This window comes from Mytilus edulis, chromosome 2, assembly GCF_963676685.1.
Source record: "Mytilus edulis chromosome 2, xbMytEdul2.2, whole genome shotgun sequence".
NCBI lineage: Eukaryota > Metazoa > Mollusca > Bivalvia > Mytilida > Mytilidae > Mytilus > Mytilus edulis.
In genome coordinates this window covers 39,775,866-39,800,967 of record NC_092345.1, presented here as the reverse complement: position 1 = coordinate 39,800,967, position 25,102 = coordinate 39,775,866, and the positions used below count along the sequence as shown (strand labels likewise).

The 25,102-nt window shown below is 32.7% G+C and overlaps 1 protein-coding gene across 1 annotated transcript in view; it reads right to left on the bottom strand.

The window, feature by feature from the left end:
- Positions 1-25,102, bottom strand: part of LOC139510159 (protein C-mannosyl-transferase DPY19L1-like) — a 306,322-nt gene that overhangs the window by 275,851 nt on the left and 5,369 nt on the right. Inside the window, exons 2-3 of the mRNA XM_071296510.1 lie at positions 20,416-20,440; positions 12,927-13,014 (exon numbers count right to left, since the gene is read on the bottom strand). Of these exons, the coding sequence (XP_071152611.1) occupies positions 12,927-13,014; positions 20,416-20,440 (113 nt within the window). The remainder of the gene's footprint in view (positions 1-12,926; positions 13,015-20,415; positions 20,441-25,102) is intronic.

Here is a 25,102-nt window from a genome sequence, read left to right as displayed (position 1 = left end):
GGATTCAGCATATCAAAGAACCCCAATTATTCAATTTTGATGAAATCAAACAAAGTTTAATTTTGGACCCTTTGGGCCCCTTATTCTGTTGGGACCAGAACTCCCAAAATCAATACCAACCTTCCTTTTATGGTCATAAACCTTGTGTTTAAATTTCATAGATTTCTATTTACTTATACTAACGTTATGGTGCGAAAACCAAGAAAAATGCTAATTCCTAAACTGTTGAAACCAAAACTCCCAACCGTTCTTTTGTGGTCATAAACCTTGTGTCAAAATTTCATAGATTTCTATTAACTAAACTAAAGTTATAGTGTGAAAACCAAGAAAATGCTTATTTGGGCCCTTTTTGGCCCCTAATTCCTTAAATGTTGGGACCAAAACTCCCAAAATCAATACCAACCTTCCTTTTGTGGTCATAAACCTTGTGTTAAAATTTCATAGATTTCCATTCACTTTTACTAAAGTAAGAGTGCGAAAACTAAAAGTATTCGGACGACGACGGCGACGACGACGACGACGACGCCAACGTGATAGCAATATACGACGAAAAATTTTTCAAATTTTGCGGTTGTATAAAAATTGGAAAAAAGATCCTCCCCCCAAAAAAATATTCTTGATACCCCCTACTCCCTCCCCCCTTGGAGCAGCCTTCCCTTCGTAGTATGGAACCTCCTACAGTGTTTTCCATTTTTCACTAAGATAAGGTGGGTGTTTTGAAAAAATCACTAATTGCAACTAGGTGTTTTATTTTTTTACATTTTCAACTGGTTATTATGTTTACTATGGGTTTGGGTCACAAAAAGAATGATTAGTATGGTATTCACATTTAATGGTATTGAATTGTTCTTCTGCTACCACTGCCTAAGCCTTTCTTTTGACAAATAATTTTTGCACATCTCAAATAGCAGGTGGCTTTTGCAGGACTCCCTACTCCTTTGAAGTCTGCGAATGCATGAATTATTGATCCTAGTTTCTGTCCTGTTCCTGGCTTTAGTGCTGTATTTTTGGGTCACATATATAACAGTAATATCCTTTTTCTGTGATGATCAGCAATTTAAAGTCCTGTTCATATTTCTCAGCTTGGGAACAACCCCTAAAATGAGGGCTAACCTCTCAATGTAATGACTATCTCTTTTATGAAGGGTACTTTTCAAGAGATACAAATGAGCACATATTTATTTCATTTACATAAAATTTTCCTAGGACTATATTTGGTATTTTATGGTCAAAACATGTCCAAGAATTTTGTAATATTCCTGGACTTGTATCTTCTATATTTTATCATTAAAAACCAGATGCTCCGCAGGGCGTAGCTTTATACGACCGCAGAGGTTGAACCCTGTACGGTTGGGGCAAGTATGGACACAACATTCAAGCTGGATTCAGCTCTAAATTTGGATTGTGATTAAATAGTTGACAAAGCATAGGTTTCTGACACAGAATAAATGTGTTCTAATGAACTCAAAATTTTTGTTTTCTCTTAGAGCAATTCACTATGCTGTTGAATATTAATCCTCTCAAAAAAATGTTTGAAGAAATTTTCTTTTTTTATTTATGAAATTTCAAATGAGAAAAATTGAACCCAATTTTTTTAAACACATCCCCCTTTCCCTTATTCCAAAACTAATCTCAATTAAAATTTCTAATGGAGTTTGCAACAATAACTACTCATTTAAATATATCATAAAATATTAAGATGTAAAAAAACTGCTTGTTATCACTGAATGGTAAAGATTATTTTAATTTATCAGTTGGTAGTAAAAAGTGAATATACATTGTATATTGTATATAACAAAGATTTAAGTTGATTCTGGACAAAGAAAGATAACTCCAATTAAAAAAAAATCTTGCTATTGCACAATATGTTGCAATTAGATATTTCTTGCTTACTATTCTGGACAAAGAAAGATAACTCTAATTAAAAAAAAATTTGCTATTTCACAATATTGTGCAATTAGATATTTCTTGCCATTGCGCAATACTGTGCAATTGAAAAGACTTGCTATTGCACAATACTTAATATAATAATTTTAGATCCTGATTTGGACCAACTTGAAAACTGGGCCCATAATAAAAAATCTAAGTACATTTTTGGATTCAGCATATCAAAGAACCCCAAGATTTCAATTTTTGTTAAAATCAGACTAAGTTTAATTTTGGACCCTTTGGACTTTAGTGTAGACCAATTTGAAAACAGGACCAAAAATGAAGAATCTACATACACAGTTAGATTTGGTATATCAAAGAACCCCATTTATTCAATTTTTGATGAAATCAAACAAAGTTTAATTTTGGACCCCCATTTGGACCAACTTGAAAACTGGGCCAATAATCAAGAATCTAAGTACATTTTTAGATTCAGCATATCAAAGAACCTAACTGATTCATTTTTTGTCAAAATCAAACTAAGTTTAATTTTGGACCCTTTGGACCTTAATGTATCAAAATTATCTCCCCTTTACCACTGATCCTTTCTTCATGCATTTGAATTTCAATTATTATTTTATGTTTCTTTAATCACTCTGTAATGTTTATGTCATGTTGTAATTAATGTTATGCTCTTAATGGGCCCTTTAATTTGGAAAATAAAAATATTGTATTGTATTGTATTGTATTGTATTAATGTAGACCAATTTGAAAACTGGAACAAAAGTTAAGAATCTACATACACAGTCATGACAGTTAGATTCGGCATATCAAAGAACCCCAATTATTCAATTTTGATGAAATCAAACAAAGTTTAATTTTGGACCCTTTGGGCCCCTTATTCTGTTGGGACCAAAACTCCCAAAAACAATACCAACCTTCCTTTTATGGTCATAAACCTTGTGTTTAAATTTCATAGATTTCTATTTACTTATACTAACGTTATGGTGCGAAAACCAAGAAAAATGCTTATTTGGGTCCCTTTTTGGCCCCTAATTCCTAAACTGTTGGGACCTAAACTCCCAAAATCAATACCAACCTTTCTTTTGTAGTCATTAACATTGTATTAAAATTTCATTGATTTCTATTTACTTAAACTAAAGTTATTGTGCGAAAACCAAGAATAATGCTTATTTGGGCCCTTTTTTGGCCCCTAATTCCTAAACTGTTGAAACCAATACTCCCAAAATCAATCCCAACCGTTCTTTTGTGGTCATAAACCTTGTGTCAAAATTTCATAGATTTCTATTAACTTAAACTAAAGTTATAGTGCGAAAACCAAGAAAATGCTTATTTGGGCCCTTTTTGGCCCCTAATTCCTAAAATGTTGGGACCAAAACTCCCAAAATCAATACCAACCTTCCTTTTGTGGTCATAAACCTTGTGTTAAAATTTCATAGATTTCCATTCACTTTTACTAAAGTTAGAGTGCGAAAACTAAAAGTATTCGGACGACGACGACGACGCCAACGTGATAGCAATATACGACGAAAAATTTTTCAAATTTTGCGGTCGTATAATAATGGGACCAGTAGGCCTCTTTTAGAAAAGTTGTTCCAAATATAACAATTTTTCCCATTTTTAGTTAAAAATCCTAGTTTTTCTCTTTTCTTTTCTTCAACAGTCACTGACCTCTTGCCTGCGAAACAGTCCCTAATTTGGGGGATTGTTCCCAACCAGGTCAACACCTCATAAGGCACAATAATGTTATGTTTGGTTCCATTCCATTCAGTGGTTCTCTAGAAGAAGTTCAAAATATAACCAGGTGCTCTGAAGGAGGCAGCTTTATACCACCCCAGAGGTCGAACACTGAACAGTTGGGGCAAGTATGGGGCAACATTAAGCTTGATACAGTTCTGAATTTGTATTGTGATTAAATTCTTGACATAATATGAGTTTCTGACACAAAACAAATGTCAAGATCTTACAAATCTATTTTGCAATATTATGCAATTAAAGATTTCTTCTTCAAACTTTTCAAAATTTTGGAAAAAAAATTGAAAACTACTACCAACCCCCTTTTTTTTTTGCAATAAGTCCAAAACCAGACATTTCTTTATACATTACAAGATTGATCGTTTATATAAATATACAGTGTTAATTTCCATTGTTTAACGCAAGCATACATTTCAGATGAGTAAATACGGTTCCTTATTTGTGCATTGTGATTAAAATTTGTATGTTTTGTTAACAACACTGTCTTGTATTGTTCTGGTCGACTATTTCAAATATTCAATTTCATGACTGTATCAAGTGTTTCCATCAGTTTACCATAGAACTATCACATTGTTAGGTTAGAAATTAATGGTAAACCCTAGTTTTTAGTGTTTTAATTTGTTGACCTATAACTGCACGACTCGATTCTCAATTAACAGTGGTAAGATAATCGTTGCAAAAAATCCTGCTCAAACTTTTTTGATAGACGGTTTTAATTACAGTGTTACGAGAGTTTATGTTCTATGTTGAAGGCAATTGTAGTGACCTGTAATACAAGTACTGTTGCATTGAGTTTAGTTATATGTCTTATATGAACCAGTAACCATGGTTTGGAACCAAAGAACCTGGACACAACCAAGGTTCAGAATCCAAAAAACCCAGATGGAACCAAGGGATAGAACCAGAGTGCCCAGGATAGAACCTAATTGCATTCAGAATTCTCACGACTTTTTATACCTTCAACATATTTTCCAAATCATTTATTTATTTAGTATATTTATATTTAATTTACAAATAGTGTAAGGAAGGTAAATCCGAAAACATACCAAACATTGTACACTGTTAGCTGTTTTTGAATTACCTCCCTTACACTGCTTTTAAATTGTCTTCAGTGTCTATTGACCAGAAAAACCTAGTTTCCCCCCTTTTTGGCCCCTAATTCCCCTTTTTTTTACCCTAATTCCAAACATTTTGAGCCTTAACCCTCCAAAGTCATTACTAAGGTCACACCAATTTAATTTCTTGTTCTACGAATTTTTGGACTTCAAAAATTGGGGCGAGCAAGCGATTTGAAAATTTTAATAAAAAAATATTTAATTTGCAAATTTTTGAGGCAAAGCTTGAAAAGTAAAGGCGAACGATTATATTTTTTTTGTATAGATAAAATAGTAGGTTTTGACAATATTAAAACTTGATCTATCACTTGTACTTGGACATTTCTTTAATTTATGAAGTATTTTTCCCTGTTCACCAAGAAATAATTGAATAATTCAATCTGATCTATGTATGTGTGACTCAGACAATGAGACAATTCTCCATCGAAGTCATTATCAGGTTTGGAACAACCCTTTAATGTTATAATATCCCTTTTATGAGGGGTCAATATAAGTTATAATATATTTTTTTGTGAAAAAAACCCCACTTTTTAATACAAAAGGGCTTATGTTTTTCCAAAGAACTATATATCTATCTGGTATTAAATGTCATAACATGTCCAAGAATTTTGTTATTTTCCTGGACTTTAACCATGTTAACACATTTACTTTAACAGTTTAATATTCAAAATAAGTGGACCTGTCTTTTAGAAAAGTTGGTTTAAAATATGATGTATTTCTCCTCTTTTTCAGTAAATAATTCTGAGTTTTCAAAAGTTTTGTATAGTAGCACTATACAAATCCTTGGTATTTCTATTTTCTTTTCTACAACAGTAAAATTACCCCTTGTCTAGGGGAGGGTTGTTCCTTCTTCTTATCTGTTCTGTTTTTTTATTATTCATCCACTTTCTTGGAGAACCGTTGGGAATACAACATAATACATCCACTACTGTTCTTCAATTATGGACTGAAACACCATCTAATCATCTGGGGAGATACTTATTAATAAAATATAGATCCTAGAATTAAAATTATTACTTAATTCCTCTAATGAGATCAATAATCCTCCGTTACTCTCACAGTAGCCCTATGTATACTCTCACTATACATTTAAACATTAATATTCCTGTCACCCAGTGACACTAAGTTGCATTTCTGCTCTCACTATATATTCATACTTATGGTATCCAGTTATCCATCAGATTTTTTTCCCAACCTGATAATAACAAACACAGGTCAAAGTACGGTCTTTTACACAAGGCTTTGATCCTGACCAAACAGCAAGCTATAAGGGACCCCAAAATTATAAGTGTACACAATTTCGAACAGAAAACCAACTATCTAATCAACTATCTAATTTATATATCTAAATGGGAAAATATCAATGTACCACATCAACAAACGATAACTGTTGAACGACAAGCTCGACGACAAGCCCCTGAATCAATCAGGACAGGTGCTTACACGTTGCAGCGACTATGGATAGTTTTGTTTTGCCAGCATACAATATAATTGCAGTTGAAGGCAAATCCTTCAGAAGTTCTTTGTACTTTATTCTAACAACGAACATGTTTTGATAGGGATTATAAGTAAGGCGGAAAGACACCAATGTTTTGTTCTGTACAGGTATTTCCGCTGTTATTTATATCAGAGCACTCCCACTTGGGATAAATTGGTTTCATGCAAAAACAAATATTCTCACAGATATTTACAGTGTGGTGGGGTGCTTATAGGTTTAAAATCTTTATATACAGATTAGACTGTGATTTTAAAAACAAATGTTGATATCTTTTTATATACTGCAGCTGTACTATTTGAGCAGTTAAATTGCATTGACTGTATATTCATATGTGATATACAGTCACTGACCGTATATCACCTTGTTTATGACGTTGACAATGGGTTTCCATAGAGTTTTATTTATGACGTCAATAATGGGTTTCCGTAGAGTTTTATTTATGACGTCAATAAAACATACCGGTTCTCGGAAATTTAACATTGTCCGCTCCAAATTAAAAATCGATGGTTTTTACCCTAAATAGTTCATTTAGAACAGTTATAAGAGTTGCAGTATATAAAGAATAACCATACATTGTCTCGAAAGTTATTTGTACTCGGCTCAGCCTCGCTTTCTACCAGTTTCTAAGCTTTGTACAAATAACATTGATATTTCGAGACAATGTATGGTTATTCTATATATAATGTATACAAAAAAACGTTGCAGGAAATGGACATGATTACATTTCCCGATGCAGGAAAAGAAGATTTTTTAAAGATAGAAAACATGATAAACAAATTGTGTAAAATTGTCCTTAAAGGGCAATAACTCTTTAAGGGGTCAATTGACAATTTTGGTCATATAAACTTATTTGTAGATCTTATTTTGCTGAACATAGTTGCTGTTCACAATTTATCTTTATCATTAATACTATTCAAGATAATAACCAAGAACTGCAAAATTTCTTTAAAATTACTAATTTAGTGGCAGAAACCCAACAAATGTATAATAGATTCATCTGAAAATTTCAGGGTTGATAGAACCTTACCTTATGAACACTTAAACCCATTGTCATATTTGCTCTAATTGCTTTGGTTTTTGAGATACAAGCCAAAATCAGCCTTTTACCCCTATGTTCTATTTTTAGCCATGGCAGCCATGTTTTTTGACGAAACAGAAAATAAAACACAAACTTTATTCAAGTTACCCTAAGGATCATTCAGTTTAAGTTTGGTTGAAATTGGTTCAGTAGTTTCAAAGGAGAAGATGTTTGAAATAGTTTACACCAGATGGACAACGAGGACGACGATGACAGACTACAAGTGATGGCTAAAAATGGGGTCACCGTTCATTAAAGCTCACAATCAGCCTCCGAAAGAAGCATACATTTTTGTTAATGTATTTTTTTTCTGGTGAACTTATAGGAGAAATAGAAGTAATATCGAAATAAAACCAGATGCTCTGCAGGGCGCAGCAGACAGCTGTATACGACCGCAGAGGTTGAACCCTGAATGGTTGGGGCAAGTATGGACACAACATTCAAGCTGGATTCAGCTCTAAATTTGGATTGTGATTAAATAGTTGACAAAGCAAAGGTTTCTGACACAAAATGAATGTGGTCTAATGAACTTAAACCATACTGTGCAATTGAAAATTTCTTGCTATTGCACAATACTGTGCAATTGAAGATTTCTTGCTATTGCTGAATACTGTGCAATTGAAAATTTCTTGCTATTGCACAATACTTAATATAATAATTTTGGATCCTGATTTGGACCAACTTGAAAACTTGGCCCATAATCAAAAATCTAAGTACATGTTTAGATTCAAGCATATCAAAGAAGCCCAAGAATTCAATTTTTGTAAAAATTAAACTAATTTTGGACCCTTTGGACCTAAATGTAGACCAATTTGAAAACGGGACCAAAAATTAAGAATCTACATACACAGTTAGATTTGGCATATCAAAGAACCCCAATTATTCAATGTCGTATAAAAATAACCTAATTACAGAAATCAATTAAATTTTACAATTATTTAGTTTATGTACAGCTTATTTGAAAACAATAATAAACCAGATGCTCCAGGGCGCAGCTTTATACGACAGCAGAGGTCAAACCCTGAACGGTTGGGGCAAGTATGGAGACAGCATTCAAGCTGGATACAGCTCTGAATTTGGATTGTGATTAAATAGTTGACACAGCATAGGTTTCTGACACAGAATGAATGTGGTTTAATGAACTTAAAAATTTGTTTTTTGCTTTTGAGCAATTTACTATGCTGTTGAATATTAATCCTCTCAAAGAAAAAATATTTGAAGAAATTTTCTTTTAAAATTCTGAAATCTGAAATGACCCCACCCTAATTTTTTTTTCACTCCCCCCTTTCCCTATTCCAAAAATGATCTCAATTCAAATTTCTAATGGAGTTTGAAACAATAACTACTCATTTAAATACATCATAAAATATTAAAATATAACATGTCATACAGTCATGGTTAAAATTAATATTAATTAATAGTAACAGTACTAGTTGTAACTTCTAAAAAAATAAATGGGGAATGTGTCCAAAAGGACACAGATGATGCCCCCGCTAGCATAACGTTATAAAGGTACATAACTCAAGAACTGTAAAAGAAAAGCTGCCAAAAATTGAACATAAACTGAGTTTAGAGGTAATAAGCATAATATACACATTTCATTAAATTTAGTCAAGACAAACTTAAGTTAAGAGAACAGAAACTAAAAAATTCTTCAATTCTTCCACCTGTAAAGGGGCATAACCCTAGAATGGCAATCTAAGTGCTTGTAATCACTGAATGGTAAAGATTGCTTTAATTTATCAGTTGGTAGTAAAGTGAATATTGCATTGTATATATTGTTACACAGTGTTCTCCCCAGGATTTTTGGATCGCACCAGGCTAACACTTGCTCTTGGTAAAATAATTGTATAATGTGTGGTGTCGTGTTGTGTGGCCATTCCTATATTTCTAATTACTGTTGTTTTTATGTCTTTTGTTTTGTTTTAATCCTGTGGTACTGTGTTATGTAGACATTGAGTCAGAAAATTATTGGTAAAAGAGAAGTAATCATAAACAATTTGTATACTTGAATATCTTTTTAAAATATATAAAACATGATTCATTACTATAAAATAATTATAGTTATTTAAAATTTTAAAATCTATGATCAATTAAAATAAAATATTATTTAAGAGTTCAATTTAAAAAACTTTCTAGTTTCTAAATAGAAAATTGTTGTATATATATATATATAAGGATTCCCGTCTTAAGAATACATTAAATTTACAAGACTATATAACAGGCTATTATTTGAATTTGGAATTATTTTTAATTATGGAATTTGCATAAATTCTTGTGGTTTCTTATTTGGTATTATAATGTTTGAGCGGTTCCTAACACTTTCCATACAATGTATTTTGTATAGATAGTGTTGTGCGCGGCACAGTACATTCTATTGAAAATGTACTATCTTCTTTGTAAAAGAAAGTGTTGTGCATTTCACAGAACAATTAAGTAGAGAATAAACATGGAATTTATTAAAAATTCCAAGCAGAAGAAATCATGCAAATTCCATAATTAAAAATAATTCCAAGTTCAAATAATAGCCTGTTTTATATTCTTTTATTATTTGAACCAGTTTCTATCTTAACTTCTACTAAAAAAAAATTATAAACATTTTGCCATAAATATAAATTTCATGTAAATATTAACCTCTCTTGTGATGCACTAAAACTTTAATCTTTGTTTGTCATGATTCATTTAAAAATAATTCCCTAATAAGTAACCATATTTAATGTCAACAACAGTCTCCCTATTTTTCCCGCCTAAATGACAGGAAGTAGATAAAAATAGATTTTAGCATGTGCTTATGAACATTGTTTACTTCTTTCATTCATTAATTTTGGATATAGATATTCAGTTTGAAGGTAGTCATACCTTTAATTTATAAAATAAATCAAGTAGATTGCAATTAATTGTAAATAAACTTGAATTTTCTACTTGAATTAACTGGGTCATGTGAGATTATTCAGATGTCAAAAGGCTGTTTTGCCAGACAACCTGAGCGGCGTTTTGCATTTGCGCCGATTTTTTCTTTCATTTACGCCGATTTTTTTTTTCATTTGCGCCGATTTTTTTTACAGGTAAATAACAGGTAAATTACAGGTGAAATGATATAAGAAGATGTGGTATGAGTGCCAATGAGACAACTCTCCATCCAAGTAATGTTATTTTCATTTATCATTAAAGAACTCTTCCGTTAGCCAGTTGTGCATATGTTATGAATTGTCAATCATAACATGTATATAACTTGTCTGCTTAAAATCAAGAAATAAAAACCTAAGATAAAAGAACTTTGTTTATACTAAAATGACGAATTAAAAATATATGTACCGCATTCAAATCCATAAAAACGGAATACATTCAAATCATAAATCTGTTCTTGCCGAGTATGTATAGGCAACACATCTAATAAATTCCTTTCTTATGATTTCGTCTCTTCTATATTTGGCGTAATTATCGATAACGAAGGACATCTTTTCTTTGTCTGGCATACGTACTGGTGGGGGCATTTCTAGAGTTCGCATTTTCTCGCAAGGAAGCTATTAAACCAAGAGTTCCAAATGGTGAAGTTGAAATCATCGCTTCGTTAATTTTATGGACGCCATCACGAATTGGTTGACCGTTATGGAATGTGTACTTGAACGTTGTCTAAGAATATATGACATTTGTCATCAGAAGGAGCGTCAGACAATGTCAAAAGTGAAGCAGTTATCGATTTCATTTAGGGAAAGGAATGGTAACCCGAAACATTGGGATAGCCATTTACCAATTGCAATGTCACTTGATTTGTCTTTATACTCTGTGATTAGTCAATGTAAAAGTATGAATTTACTTGTAACTTACCTGTAAATCCAATTAGGAAAAAATATAAAATCGGCGCAAATGAAAAAATAAAATCGGCGCAAATGAAAGAATGAAAAATTTCAAAATCGGCGCAAATGTCATACGCCCAACCTGAGTGTGTAGTTGTTTGTGATCATAAAATTATCAAATCTTAATTAAGACACAAAACAATCATGTTACAAGTGTTAGTAACATGGATTAAATCCAATCAACAAGGTAAACCTCAATAAGGTAAATTAATTAGTGGTGTAAACAATCTGGGTTTGAACTGGTTTGAACTGGTCAAATTTCACCTGAAAATTTTAGCACCATGGATAAGAATTATACATCGCGGTAAGACCTATAGAACCACGGTCAAAATTATACATCGTAGGCCTTTGGTCCTTTAAGGGCCTGGGGAGAACACTGTTGTATATAGCATTGATTTAATTTGATTCCACTTCTATTCTGGACAAAGATAGATAACTCTAATTTTCAAAGAATATTATATAAAGCATTGATTTTAGGTGATTCAACAACCATTCTGGACAAAGAAAGATAACTCCAATTTATTGACTTGAAACTACAAAAATGCTTGTTTTTTGCCCCTTTTTGGCCCTTTATTCCTAGACTGTAGTTGTATGAAAATATAGGTCATTGTTGTGTTTAAAAAGATATTTCAATTTTAATGCCAAAAAAGGGCTTTTTTGTACCAAAGGGAGATAATTTGGAGCTTTTCCAATGATATAAACATTTTAAAAGTCAGCTGGGGCCAAACCAAATCGATTTTTTTGATTGATTTTTGTACCATATCATACAGTAATAATTAATAGTGTAATAAATATAATTTGTCATGAAAAAACAAATGTTTAATTTTTTGCTGAATTTTTTGTATCCGCAGACCTCCTTAAACACAAGTTATTGATTGAAAACAACTAAAATGCAAAAAAAAAACCTTTTTGGCCCCTTACTCCTAAACTTTTGGGACCATAACCCCCAAAATCAATCCCACCCTTCCTTTAGTGCAGGTATTGAACCTTCTGGTAAAAATTAATAGAGATCCATTTACTAAATCTAAAGTTATAGTCTGGAAAATTTAGTTTTTCCCCTTTTTTTGCCCCTAATTTTGCTTTTTTTAACCCCCAATTCCAAAACATTTTGAGACATTACCACCCCCCCCCCCCCCCCCCAAAGTCAATACTAACCCCTTCATGGTATGGAAACTTGTGGTATAATTTCAGAGAGATACATACACTTAAACACAATTAATTGTTTGAAAACTACAAAAATGCTAATTTAAGGCCCCTTTTTGGACCCTAATTCCTAAACTAATCAATCCGAACCTTCCCTTTAGTGGTATTATACCTTCTGGTACCAATTTATAGAGATATCCATTCACTAAATCTAAAGTTATTGTCCGGAAACTAAATGTGTCTTCGGACGATGCAGACAACAACGACGACATGATACCATTATCTGATGCAAAATTAAAAAGTTAACGACGAGGACAATGATGGATGTGTGATGACTGACAGCAAGCAATGAGAATAGCTCACTTGGCCCTTTATATGTATTTCCCTTAGGGTCCTATGTTAAACTACATATAATTGATTTGGTGAAAGGTGAGGCAAACAATTATTCACCCATGTGAATCCCTCGCATCAAGCAAAGGATAGCTCTATATATATATAGAGCTATATAGGGTTGTCCTGAAAATAAAAATTTGTCCAGCTTTACCCAACAATTTTTTTACAAAATCAATCTGTACATAACATTTACTAACCATTTCTGTGCGGAAGGCCAATTCCCTTTCAAGATTTGACAAATGGGAAAAATGTCTTTCTCTTTCAAACATACCATACACATGATTTCTGAAAAAAAATAATATGAGGAATGTGTCCATGATACCCCTGCTTGATTTAATGTTATTAAGGGACACAACTCAAAAACTGTGAAAGTGATTCTACCCAAATTTGTACTTGATCTGAGTTTTGTGGATAATAAGCATTGTGAATGGTTGAGGCAAACTTAAGTTAGAGAACAGAAAGAAAAAGTCATCTTTTTTCCATTTGTATAATGTAAAGGGGCATAACTCGAGAACAGTAAATGTGAAGCCACCAAAATTCAAACTTGATCTGTGTTTTTTCAGTAATAAGCATTGTGTACAAGTATCCTAACATTCGGTACAGCCAAACTAAATGAATAGAACTGAAACAAAATATTCAGCAATTTTTCCATTTGTAAAGGGGCATAGCGTTTACTCTAGAAGGGTAAAAGTAACGCCTCCAAAATTCAAAATTGATCTGTGTTTTGTGGTAATAAACATTGATTATAAATTTTTTAACATTCAGTTGAGGCAAACTAAAGTTAGGGAACGGAAATAAAAAAGAAATGCAATTTTTCCATTTATAAAGGGGCATAACTCTAGAACTGTTTTTGTGTGTCAATTCTCCAAATTATAGATTCTTAACATGTTTTAATTGTATCCTTAGGTTACAATGAAGAAAACAAAGTGTATTTAATCACATTCAACCTCAAATTTCATTATAAAGTATAATTTCGATTATCTTAAGGGAAAAGGTTTGAAAAGAAATAAGTAACAAATATCCTTCCTTTTTCCAATTCTTAATTTCTTATACATGTATATGTCAATACTTCTGTTTCTCAAATGAGTATATGGCCAGTTAAACCAGTTACCTTAACTAAAAACAAACAACATACATGACATATTCAAACAATTCCAAATCACAAATTATTCAATGGCGTAGCTTGACCTTTACTTCTAGTGAGGCAAATATTGTGAAGCTTGGGAGTTGAGTCCTCATTTAGGTTTTAAGTGAATGGGATTGATTAATCTATGTTGAACATCGTCATATTTTATGTATGCCTTTTCTTATTCTAAGTCAGACCTTTTTTGTTTACATATTTTGTTTAGTTTCATATGCATACAAATAAATTAAGTAGTTCTTTTTTTAGGTAAGGGGTTATGATATGGTTACAGTTTAAATTTGTTCAATATTAAAATGCATACGAAGAGTGTATACAGTGTATAAAATTGGCTTGTTTGGTATTATTTTAATGTATAACATGGATTGCCCTTGTGTGTGTTTGCCTTTGATTTGTGAGTATTATGACAGTAGCTTTCCCTATAAAAATTGCCAAAGCTAAAAATAAAAAATAATGTATATAGCAAAGAAGAGGCTGTCAACAGCAAACCAGAATTTTTGTACAGAGGTCAACTTTTAACAGTTGAGCAAGTATGGACACACCATGTACATGTAAGCTGAAAACAGCTCTGAATTTGGATTATGATTGAATATTTGACATAGCATAGGTTTGTGACACTAAATGAATGTGGTCACATAGAAGAAGAAATTGCTTCGCCAAGCTGAGCTGGATACGACTGCAGAGGTCTAACCCTGAACCGGTTGGGCACAATTTTTACGCTTAATACAGGTTTGAATTTGGATTGTAATTAAATATTTGACACATAATAGGTTTCTGACACAGAACAACTGTAGTCAAAGAATTCAGAATTAGTAATATGCTCAATTTTTTGCTTTTGTCTAATACACTTTGCTGTTGCAAATTGCCCCCCTCCCAAAAAAAAATTAAAAAATTACCCCATTTTTTTATTTCATGCAATACTGTTGCATATTTACCCCAACCGAGAAAAAAAATTGTATTCCACCCGTCCCCAATTTCTTTTTTACAAAATTAAAAATATTCCCTGAGGTTTGTTTGGATGAACTTCAAAACCGCTAATTTTAGCAACTGGGTGAGGTGAGGGGGGTAAACTTTCTGTTATTATTCATTTTTTTAGTTTTTGAGTGCCTGTGCCAACATGACCCAGGAATTATTTTATTCCAATGTCATGAGAACTGTTTTTGTTATCTAAATTGCCATATTTTTCTCCGGGTCACGTATGCTATTAAATTTTAACAAACAATGGCCGAAAATCGTAATTTTTCCTTCTTTTGGTGTTTTTTATGTCCTTTTACCCCCACCCATTTTCTAAAATTAATGGTTTTAAAGTTTATCCAAACAAACTTCAAACCTAGGGGAATATTTAAACGTGATTATAAGTAGCTTTCCAAAACAGAATTTGAAAAATGAGAAAAAAGGGGGGGCCAAATACGGGCCTTATCGTACCTTGTCCTTTCCATTGGAGATGCAAAAATCACTACCCATTTAAATACATCTTTTAATATAAAAGTCATATAATAGAAAATTAATACATCAGCATAAATTTGATAGTAACTTCTTAAAGTAAATTGACAGCTAACCATCTCAAGAAAATATAATATTTCTTAATACATAATTTTAAAGCAGTACTAACGGAGGTAATCCAACATATTATGTTTGGATTACCTCCCTTGCACTGCTTTAAAATTGTCTTACTTGTCCATTAACCAAGTAACCCTTGTTTTTCCCCTTTTTGTGCCCCTAATTCCTAAATGGTTTGAGCCATAACCCAACAAAGCCATTCCTAACCATCCCTTCGTGGTATGGAAACTTGTGGTATAATTACAGAGATATTCATACACTTAAACACAAGTTATTGTCTGAAAACTAGAAAAATGCCTTTTCAGGCCTCTTTTTGGCCCATAATTCCTGAACTGTTAAGACCATAACCCCTAAAATCAGTCCCAACCTTCCTTCAGTTGTTATAAACCTTGTGTTAAAATTTATTGATTTCTATTGACTTATACTACAAGTTATTATCCAGAAAACATCTGTCTTCAGACGATGCTGACGATGACAACACCTCGGTTAACATTAGGACGACATGATACCAATATGTAATTTTGCAAAGTATAAAAATTTGAATTGGACATTTACCTATAATGGTCTAGGACAATTTCCAAAATCTTAGTACATTGTAAGAATCAGCATATCAAAGAGCCCAAAAAATTCAATTTTTGATGAAATTAAACAAAGGTTTAATCTAGGACCCTATGGACCTCAATGTGGTATTATCTAATTAGTAATCAAAATAAATACAGGTTTAGATTCAGCATTTTAAAGAGCCCAGCTTGATACGACAGCAGTGGTCGAACCCTGAACAGTTGGGGCAAATTTGGTCACAATATTCAAGCTTGATACTGTCTGAATTGGATTGTGATCAAATTTTTGACACAAAATCAATGTGGTCAAAGATCTAACAAATCTATTGCACAATAGTGTGCAATTGAAGATTTCTTCTTGAAACTTTTCAAAAATCGATATTTGAAAAATTAAAAAAAAAAAAATATGAATCCCTTGACAAAATTGTAAATCCCCCCCCCCCCCCCCCCCAATATTTTTTTTATTGAAACCCCCCTTGGAGCAATAACACCAAAACTCATTCCAAGCCTTTCCTTTGGAGTATGAACACTTGTACTACAATTTCAGAGAGATCCATACACTTAAACAATAGAGGCTCTTTGTGTCGATCGCCTTGGTCTATGTGCATATTTAGCAAAGGACACAGATGGATTCATGACAAAATTGTGTTTTGGTGTTGGTGATGTTTGTAGATCTTACTTTATTGAACAATTTTACAAAAATTTACCAAATTAATGAAAATTGTTTAACAGATGCTCCGCAGTCACAGCTTTATACGACCGCAGAGGTTGAACCCTGAACGGTTGGGGCAAGTATGGACACAACATTCAAGCTGGATTCAGCTCTTAATTTGGATTGTGATTAAATAGTTGACACAGCATACATGTAGGTTTCTGACACAGAATGAATGTGGTTTAATGAACTTAACATTTGTTTTGCCTTTGAGCAATTCACTATGCTGTTGAATATTAATCCTCTCAAAAAAATGTTTGAAGAAATTTTCTTTTTATTTATGAAATCTGAAATGAGAAAAATTTACCCCCCCCCTTTTTTTTCACATCCCCGTTTCCCTTTTTCCAAAACTGATATCAATTCAAATTTCTAATGGAGTTTGCAACAATAACTACTCTTTTAAATACATCATAAAATATTAAAATGTAAAATAAAGTGCTTGTTATCACTGAATGGTAAAGATTGGTTGGTAGTAAAAGTGAATATACATTGTTTATTGTATAAAACAATAAAAAAAACTTCATCAGAAACATTTTATATTGGCAAATTTCCAATGAAGTTATTTACATAAAGTTATTGGCAAATAAAAATAGAAAATGACATCATAGTCATGTCTGGCAAATGTCAAACATACACTATCTAAAAACATTTTAGATAAGATAAGGAAAAAAAGCTTCATCAGCAACATTTTATATTGGCAAATTTCCAATGAAGTTATTTACATAAAGTTATTGGCAAATAAAAATAGAAAATGACATCATAGTCATGTCTGGCAAATTTCCAACATATATTATCAACTACTATTCTATACAAAGAAAGATAACTCCAATTGAAAATTAATTGCTATTGCACAATATTGTGCAATTAGATATTTCTTGCTATTGTGCAATACTGTGCAATTGAAAATTTCTTGCTATTGCACAATACTTGATATGGAATCCTGATTTGGACCAACTTGAAAACTGGGCCCATAATCAAAAATCAAAGTACATATTTAGATAAAGCATATCAAATAAGCCCAAGAATTTAATTTTTGTTGAAATCAAACTTAGTTTAATTTTGGACCCTTTGGACCTTAATGTAGACCAATTTGAAAACTGGACCAAAAATTAAGAATCTACATACACAGTTAGATTTGGCATATCAAAGAACCCATTTATTCAATTTTTGACGAAATCACACAAAGTTCAATTTTTGACCCTTTGGGCCCCTTATTCCTAAACTGTTAGGACCAAAACTCCCAAAATCAAACCTAACCTTCCTTTTATGGTCATAAACCTTGTGTTTAAATTTCATAGATTTCTATTTACTTATACTAAAGTTATTGTGCGAAAACCAAGAATAATGCTTATTTGGGCCCTTTTTTGGCCCTTAATTCCTAAACTGTTGGAACCAAAACTCCCAAAATCAATCCCAACCTTCCTTTTGTGGTCATAAACCTTGTGTCAAAATTTCATAGATTTCTATTCACTTAAACTAAAGTTATAGTGCGAAAACCAAGAAAATGCTTATTTGGGCCCTTTTTGGCCCCTAATTCCTAAAATGTTGGGACCAAAACTCCCAAAATCAATCCCAACCTTCCTTTTGTGGTCATAAACCTTGTGTTAAAATTTCATTGATTTCTATTCACTTTTACTAAAGTTAGAGTGCGAAAACTAAAAGTATTCGGACGACGACAACGACGACGACGCCAATGTGATAGCAATATACGACCAAAAAATTAAAATTTTTGCGGTCGTATAAAAATCTAAGTACATGAATAATTCAGCATATCAACAAAGCCAAAGAATATTTATTAAAATCAAACTTAGTTTAGTTTTGGACCCTTTGGTATTTTTGAAAACGGGACTAAAAATTAAGAATCTACATACACAGTTAGATTTGGCATATCAAAGAACCCCAATTATTCAATTTTTGATGTAATCAAACAAAGTTTAATTTTGGACCCCGATTTGGACCAACTTGAAAACTGGGCCAATAATCAAAAATCTAAGTACATTTTTAGATTCAGCATATCAAAGAACCCCAAGGATTCAATTTTTGTTAAAATCAAACTAAGTTTAATTTTGGACCCTTTGGACCTTAATGTAGACCAATTGGAAAACGGGACCAAAAAATAAGAATCTACATACACAGTTAGATCTGGCATATCAAAGAACCCCAATTATTTAATTTTTGATGAAATCAAACAAAGTTCAATTTTGGACCCTTTGGGCCCCTTATTCCTAAAAACCTGTTGGGACCTCAACTCCCAAAATCAATCCCAACCTACCTTTTGTGGTCATAAACCTTGTGTTAAAATTTCATTTATTTCTATTTACTTATACTAAAGATATTGTGCGAAAACCAAGAATAATGCTTATTTGGGCCCTTTTTTGGCCCCTTTTTCCTAAACTGTTTGAACTAAAACTCCCAAAATCAACCAAGAATAATGCTTACTTGGGCCCCTTTTTGGCCCCTAATTCCTAAACTGTTCAGACCAAAACTCCCAAAATCAATCCCAACCTACCTTTTGTGGTCATAAACCTTGTGTTAAAATTTCATAGATTTCTATTCACTTTTACTAAAGTTAGAGTGCGAAAACTAAAAGTATTCGGACGACGGCGACGACGACGCCAACGTGATACCAATATACGACCAAAATTTTTTTAATTTTGCGGTCGTATAAAAATTATTTTGCGGTTGTATAAAATTCGAAATGGTTAAGCCAAACCCAGTGTCTAGCCTACTTTTTCTGTTAATCACAGGCTCAACAAGAATGAGGAAAAAAATCAATTCAAATATTCCTCTAGATATAATCTTTTGATTGTAAAAAGCGAAGCTTCTGTCAAAGTTTGGTAAAAATTCAGGATAGTTTATGAATCTAATAAATGTTTTAAAAACTTTAACTGCAGACTGTATGTAATATTAACTGGAAGAAAAACTTACTCAATTTATAAGTAAAATAAGATAAACAGGTACAAATTTTGACAAAGTTTCCCTCTAGATAGATACTAGTTTTTGATCATCAAAAAGCTTCTGTCCAAGTTTGGTACAAATCAAGGATAGTTTAAGAAAGTTATCAAAATTTGAAAAACTTTAACCACAAAGTGAAGTGAGTATTTATGAACGCAACCACCCTGACACCAACATCGGAATGTAGGATCGCTATGTCTTGCTTTTTCAACCAAAGTGAGGCTTAACAAAAAACAGCTGATAGAATCATAGCAAGTGTGATCATCCACAAATAATATTTCTGTTAGAGTTAGGAACATTGTAGGTTGAACCGTTCATCAGGATGGATGGGTTGATTTTAATTTGATTGAAGATGAGCACAGTTACTGTCAAAACATGCTAAAAGATTGGCAAAATATATGTTGAATGACATAAAAATGTATTCACCAAATTTGACCACACTTTATTGTTTAAATTTTTTAAGTAATAAAACCTAGTGAGGCAACTGCCTCAATGAAAGCTACGCCACTGTAATCTTAAAAAAAACATTGTAAAAAGCAAAAAACACAAAAGATTTTCAAACATATCAAATGATTTGAAATTAAATTAAATTGCCCATTTACAGTAGCAGAACTGAGTCTGTGACAATAAAGAAACTGAACTTAAAAATAGTTTGTTTACCTTTGTCCACACTACATTGTGTAGTTAATTTGTGCACCTTATTTCAATTTTTTAAATGGTCTCCTAGTATTTTCTTCAAATACAAAATGTAGCCTTACCTATGGATAACAGTTATAGCTATAGCTGAAAATACAAAAAGAAAATAGTATAGTTTGGAACCTCTATTATTAAGTCCCTCTCAACTTCAAAAGTCCACCTTTCTTATACATTTACTAAACAAGAATGTGTCCATAGTTTGAGATGATCATTTTATATGTTCAGATGACCATCAAATTGTGGTCTGAAAACTCTAATTTGGCATTAAAATTAAAATTAGAAAGATCCTATCAAAGGAAACATGTGTTGATTTACAAGTTGATTGCAATTTAACTATAAAACTACCTTGACCAAAAACTTCATTCTGAAGCCGGACAGACAGAGGGATTGAGAGACAGAGAGATGGCGGACCAGTTTAGTCGAAGGCATCATTAACATAATCATCCTGATCTACGGATCACCGAAGGCCATCCCTACATAGCGGGATACAAACATTTTGTGCACACGTTAATAATTTTGTATTGGACGAACTTTTTTTAAATGAACCCTGCTCTTCAAGTAAAAAGACACAGAGTAACGTACGTCATATCATGATTTTAGCTTTCAACATCGATTTCAAACAAATGCTTTGAAACTCTATATGCAAGTGTTCATGTCAAAAGCTCAAGTGATACCAAACGGACTAGACCTTATACAGGAAAGATGAAACCCGAGGATTCCGTTAAAAAAATTTTGAGCGGGAAATACAAATATAAGATTTTTGGTAGGAACGAAAAAATAGAATAAAATAAAATCTTACTGGTAAATACAAATAAAATATTTTTAAGCAGAACAAATTGATAGGGTTGGTTGGTAAAGGGCAAACAAACAATATTTTAATTTAAGCCTCATCATTAAAATTAATGTTAATTAATACTAGAAAAACAAATTACAGCTAATCATCATTTTTTAATACATAATTTTCAAGCAGTGTAAGGGAAGTAATCAAGCATATATATATATATATATACAACTCGTCTAAACATCAACCCAACAATGTTAGATCTGTAAATTTGCTTTCGCATATTTTTGGTTCTTCCCTCGCCGGGATTCGAACCCATGCTACTGTGATATCGTGACACCAAATCGCCTGCACTGCAGCCGTCCCGCTAGACCACACGACCACCTGGGCTCTCAAAAAAAGAGCTTTCGGTGGGCATGTGTTACCTTTCCACGTCAGTTTTAATCTAGCGGTATATATATATATATAACTCATCTAAACATCAACCCATGTTTCATTAGATCTGTAAATTTGCTTTCGCAAATTTTTTGTTCTTCCCTCGCCAGGATTCGAACCCATGCTACTGAGATATCGTGACACCAAATCGCCTGCACTGTAGCCGTCCCGCTAGACCACACGACCACCTGGGCTTCATAAAAATGAAGCTTTCGGTGGTTGGGTGTTACCTTTCCACATCAGTTTTAATCTAGCGTCGTACTACAGTACATGATATATAAGGCATGGAGATGTTATTTTTACAGATCAGCTAAATTATATATAGTAAATTTAAAGGATCCTACAAATTAATGTAAGATACAGTCACAGAAAATAATTATATTTATAAGTATGTCTGAGCCAGTGACAACTCTACAACAGATTTATCCATCGGATCACCAGCAGTGATGGTGATACATGGCTGTGTACATTATGTATATATATATACAACTCGTCTAAACATCAACCCAACAATGTTGGATAGATCTGTAATTTTGCTTTCGCAAATTTTTTGTTCTTCCCTCGCCAGGAATCGAACCCATGCTACTGAGATATCGTGACACCAAATTGCCTGCACTGTAGCCATCCAGCTAGATATATATATATATATATATATATATATAACAGTATTTTTTAAAAGGAATTGGATTACCTAAATTGTCTAAATTGTTCTTTTACCAGAAAAAAATCTTGTTTTCCCCCCTTTCTTGCCCCTATTTGCTAAATGATTTGAGCCATAACTCCCCCACACACACACACTTACATCCCCCCTAACCATCCCTTTGTAGTATGGAAACTTGTGGTATAATTTGAGAGAGATTTATACACTTAAACACAAGTTATTGACTGGAAACTACAAAAATGCTTATTTGGGCCCCTTTTTTGGCCCCAAACTTATTGAATCCCCTTGGAGCAAGAACCCCAAAACTCAATTCCAGCATTTCCTTTGTAGTAAGAAACCTTTATTATAATTTCAGAGAGATCCATACACAACTGATATTACCAAGATGCTTGATTTCTTGATTGACAACATATTTGTTACGTTCGGAGGACGTGTTTTTCAACAGACTGTCGGCATTCCAATCTGAATGGGAACAAACTGTGCCCCCTCTACTTGCCGACTTGTTTCTTTATTATTATGAGGCTGACTTCATGCAGGAACTTCTTAGGAAGAAAGATAAGAAGTTAGCAATATCCTTTAACTCTACTTTCCGCTATATAGATGATGTTCTCTCACTAAATAATTCAAAATTTGGTGACTATGTGGAACGCATCTATCCCATCGAGCTAAAGATAAAGGATACCACAGATACAGTTAAGTCGGCCTCATATCTTGACTTACATCTAGAAATTGACAATGAGGGTCGGCTGAAACTAACTTTGCGACAAAAGAGATGATTTCATCTTTCCAATTGTGAACTTTCCATTTCTAAGTAGCAACATTCCAGCAGCACCTGCTTACGCGGTATATATCTCCCAATTGATACGATATTCCCGTGCTTGCATTTCCTATCATGATTTTCTTGATAGAGGGTTGCTGCTCACAAGGAAGCTATTAAACCAAGAGTTCCAAATGGTGAAGTTGAAGTCATCCCTTCGTAAATTTTACAGACGCCATCACGAGTTGGTTGACCGTTATGGAATATCCGTTTCACAAATGATATCGTATATGTTCCTTACGTCGTAACTTCAATCCCCTTCCCTCTCATGAATGTGACCTACATGTACCGTATTAGACTATTTACCGGATTGTAATCACATAAGCAACACGACGGGTGCCACATGTGGAGCAGGATCTGCTAACCCTTCCGGAGCACCTGAGATCACCCCTAGTTTTTTGGTGGGGTTCGTGTTGTTTATTCTTTAGTTTTCTATGTTGTGTCATGTGTACTATTGTTTGTCTGTTTGTCTTTTTCATTTTTAGCCATGGCGTTGTCAGTTTGTTTTAGATTTATGAGATTGACTGTCCCTTTGGTATCTTCCGTCCCTCTTTATCACAAGTTATTGTCTGTAAACTAGGAAAATGCTTCTTTTTGGCCCTTTTTTGCCCCTTATTTACATGTTCAGAGAAATTAACCCCAATCCCAGCCTTCCCCCTGTTATATGGATCCTTGTGGTACAATGTCAGAGAGATCCATACAGTTACACTTAAGTAATTGTCCTGAAACTAGAAAATGCTTGTTTTTGGCCCCATAACCCTTAAAATAAATCCCAAACTTCTACATACAATGTATGGTATTAAACATTGTGGTACAATTTCGGAGCAATTGAAATACATTTACTTTTACACAATTTTTTGTCCTGAAACTAGATAAATGCTTGTTTTTGGCCCCTTTGGGCCCCTAATTCCTAAACCTTTGGGACCATAACTCCCAAAATCAATCCCAATTATCCTTTTGTGGTTATAAACATTGTGTTAAAAAAATTTTGATTTATATTTACTTAAACTAAAGTTATTATCCGGAAACAATCTGTCTTCGGATGACTATGACGAAGACGACGACCTTATACCAATATACAACCAAAATTTTTTTTTAATTTTTGTGGTTTTATAAAAATGTTGCTTTTTCTTGAAATAAATTCAAGAACTCACATATTTGCAAAACAGCACAATCTAAAGTCACAGTTGAGGGTTAGGCCTTATGAGATGGAACAATCTATATATACTATTAAACGAGAAGACCTCATTTTGTGTGTCTTTTTTCCATAATAAATTAATCATCATGCCTCTGTGTCCTATAGGTACCTTGCATAGTCGCATTTGTCATCCATTCTTATGATTATTCAGGCCAGGTTTTTTTAATTTGTTGGTTTACGGATCTGCGGACCCGATTTTGCCGATTTGCAGAATAAAAATAAAAATTGACTTTTCATGCTTTTTTATTGCCGCCGACCCTAACAAATACATTTCCCCTGAAAAATAAATAAAATATTCTTTTTTATGAATTGAAAAGCATTTAACACTAATAATAGAATTGATAACACTTTCTGTTATGAAAAATTAAAACTTCCAATTTAAAATGTACGTATCTAAAAATAGAGATGTTGTATTGTCTTGGTGATTAGCTGTCAATTTATTTTTAGAAGTTACTAATAATTAATATTAATTTAGCCATGACTGTATGTCATTTTAGTCAAAAATAAAAAAAATATGTTTGGTTTACCTCTCCCCACCCGGATCAGAAATAAGCCCCATGGTCAAAAAATTAAATTATTTTACACAAAGAAATTGTGGGGAAACAATTTTTCTCATAAATTTCAGATTTCACTATATATTAATTAAATTGAATTTTTTTCTATAAAATTTATATTCAACAGCATAGTGTATTCCACAAAAAAAAATATAAAATTATGTGTCAAATATTTTTAATTACAATCTCAATTCAGACCTGTATCAAGCATGAATATTGTGTGGATTTTGTCCCAACTTTTTAGAGTTGGACATCTGCGATTGTATCCAGCTGCACTCTGTACTGTGAAACAATTTATTCCTT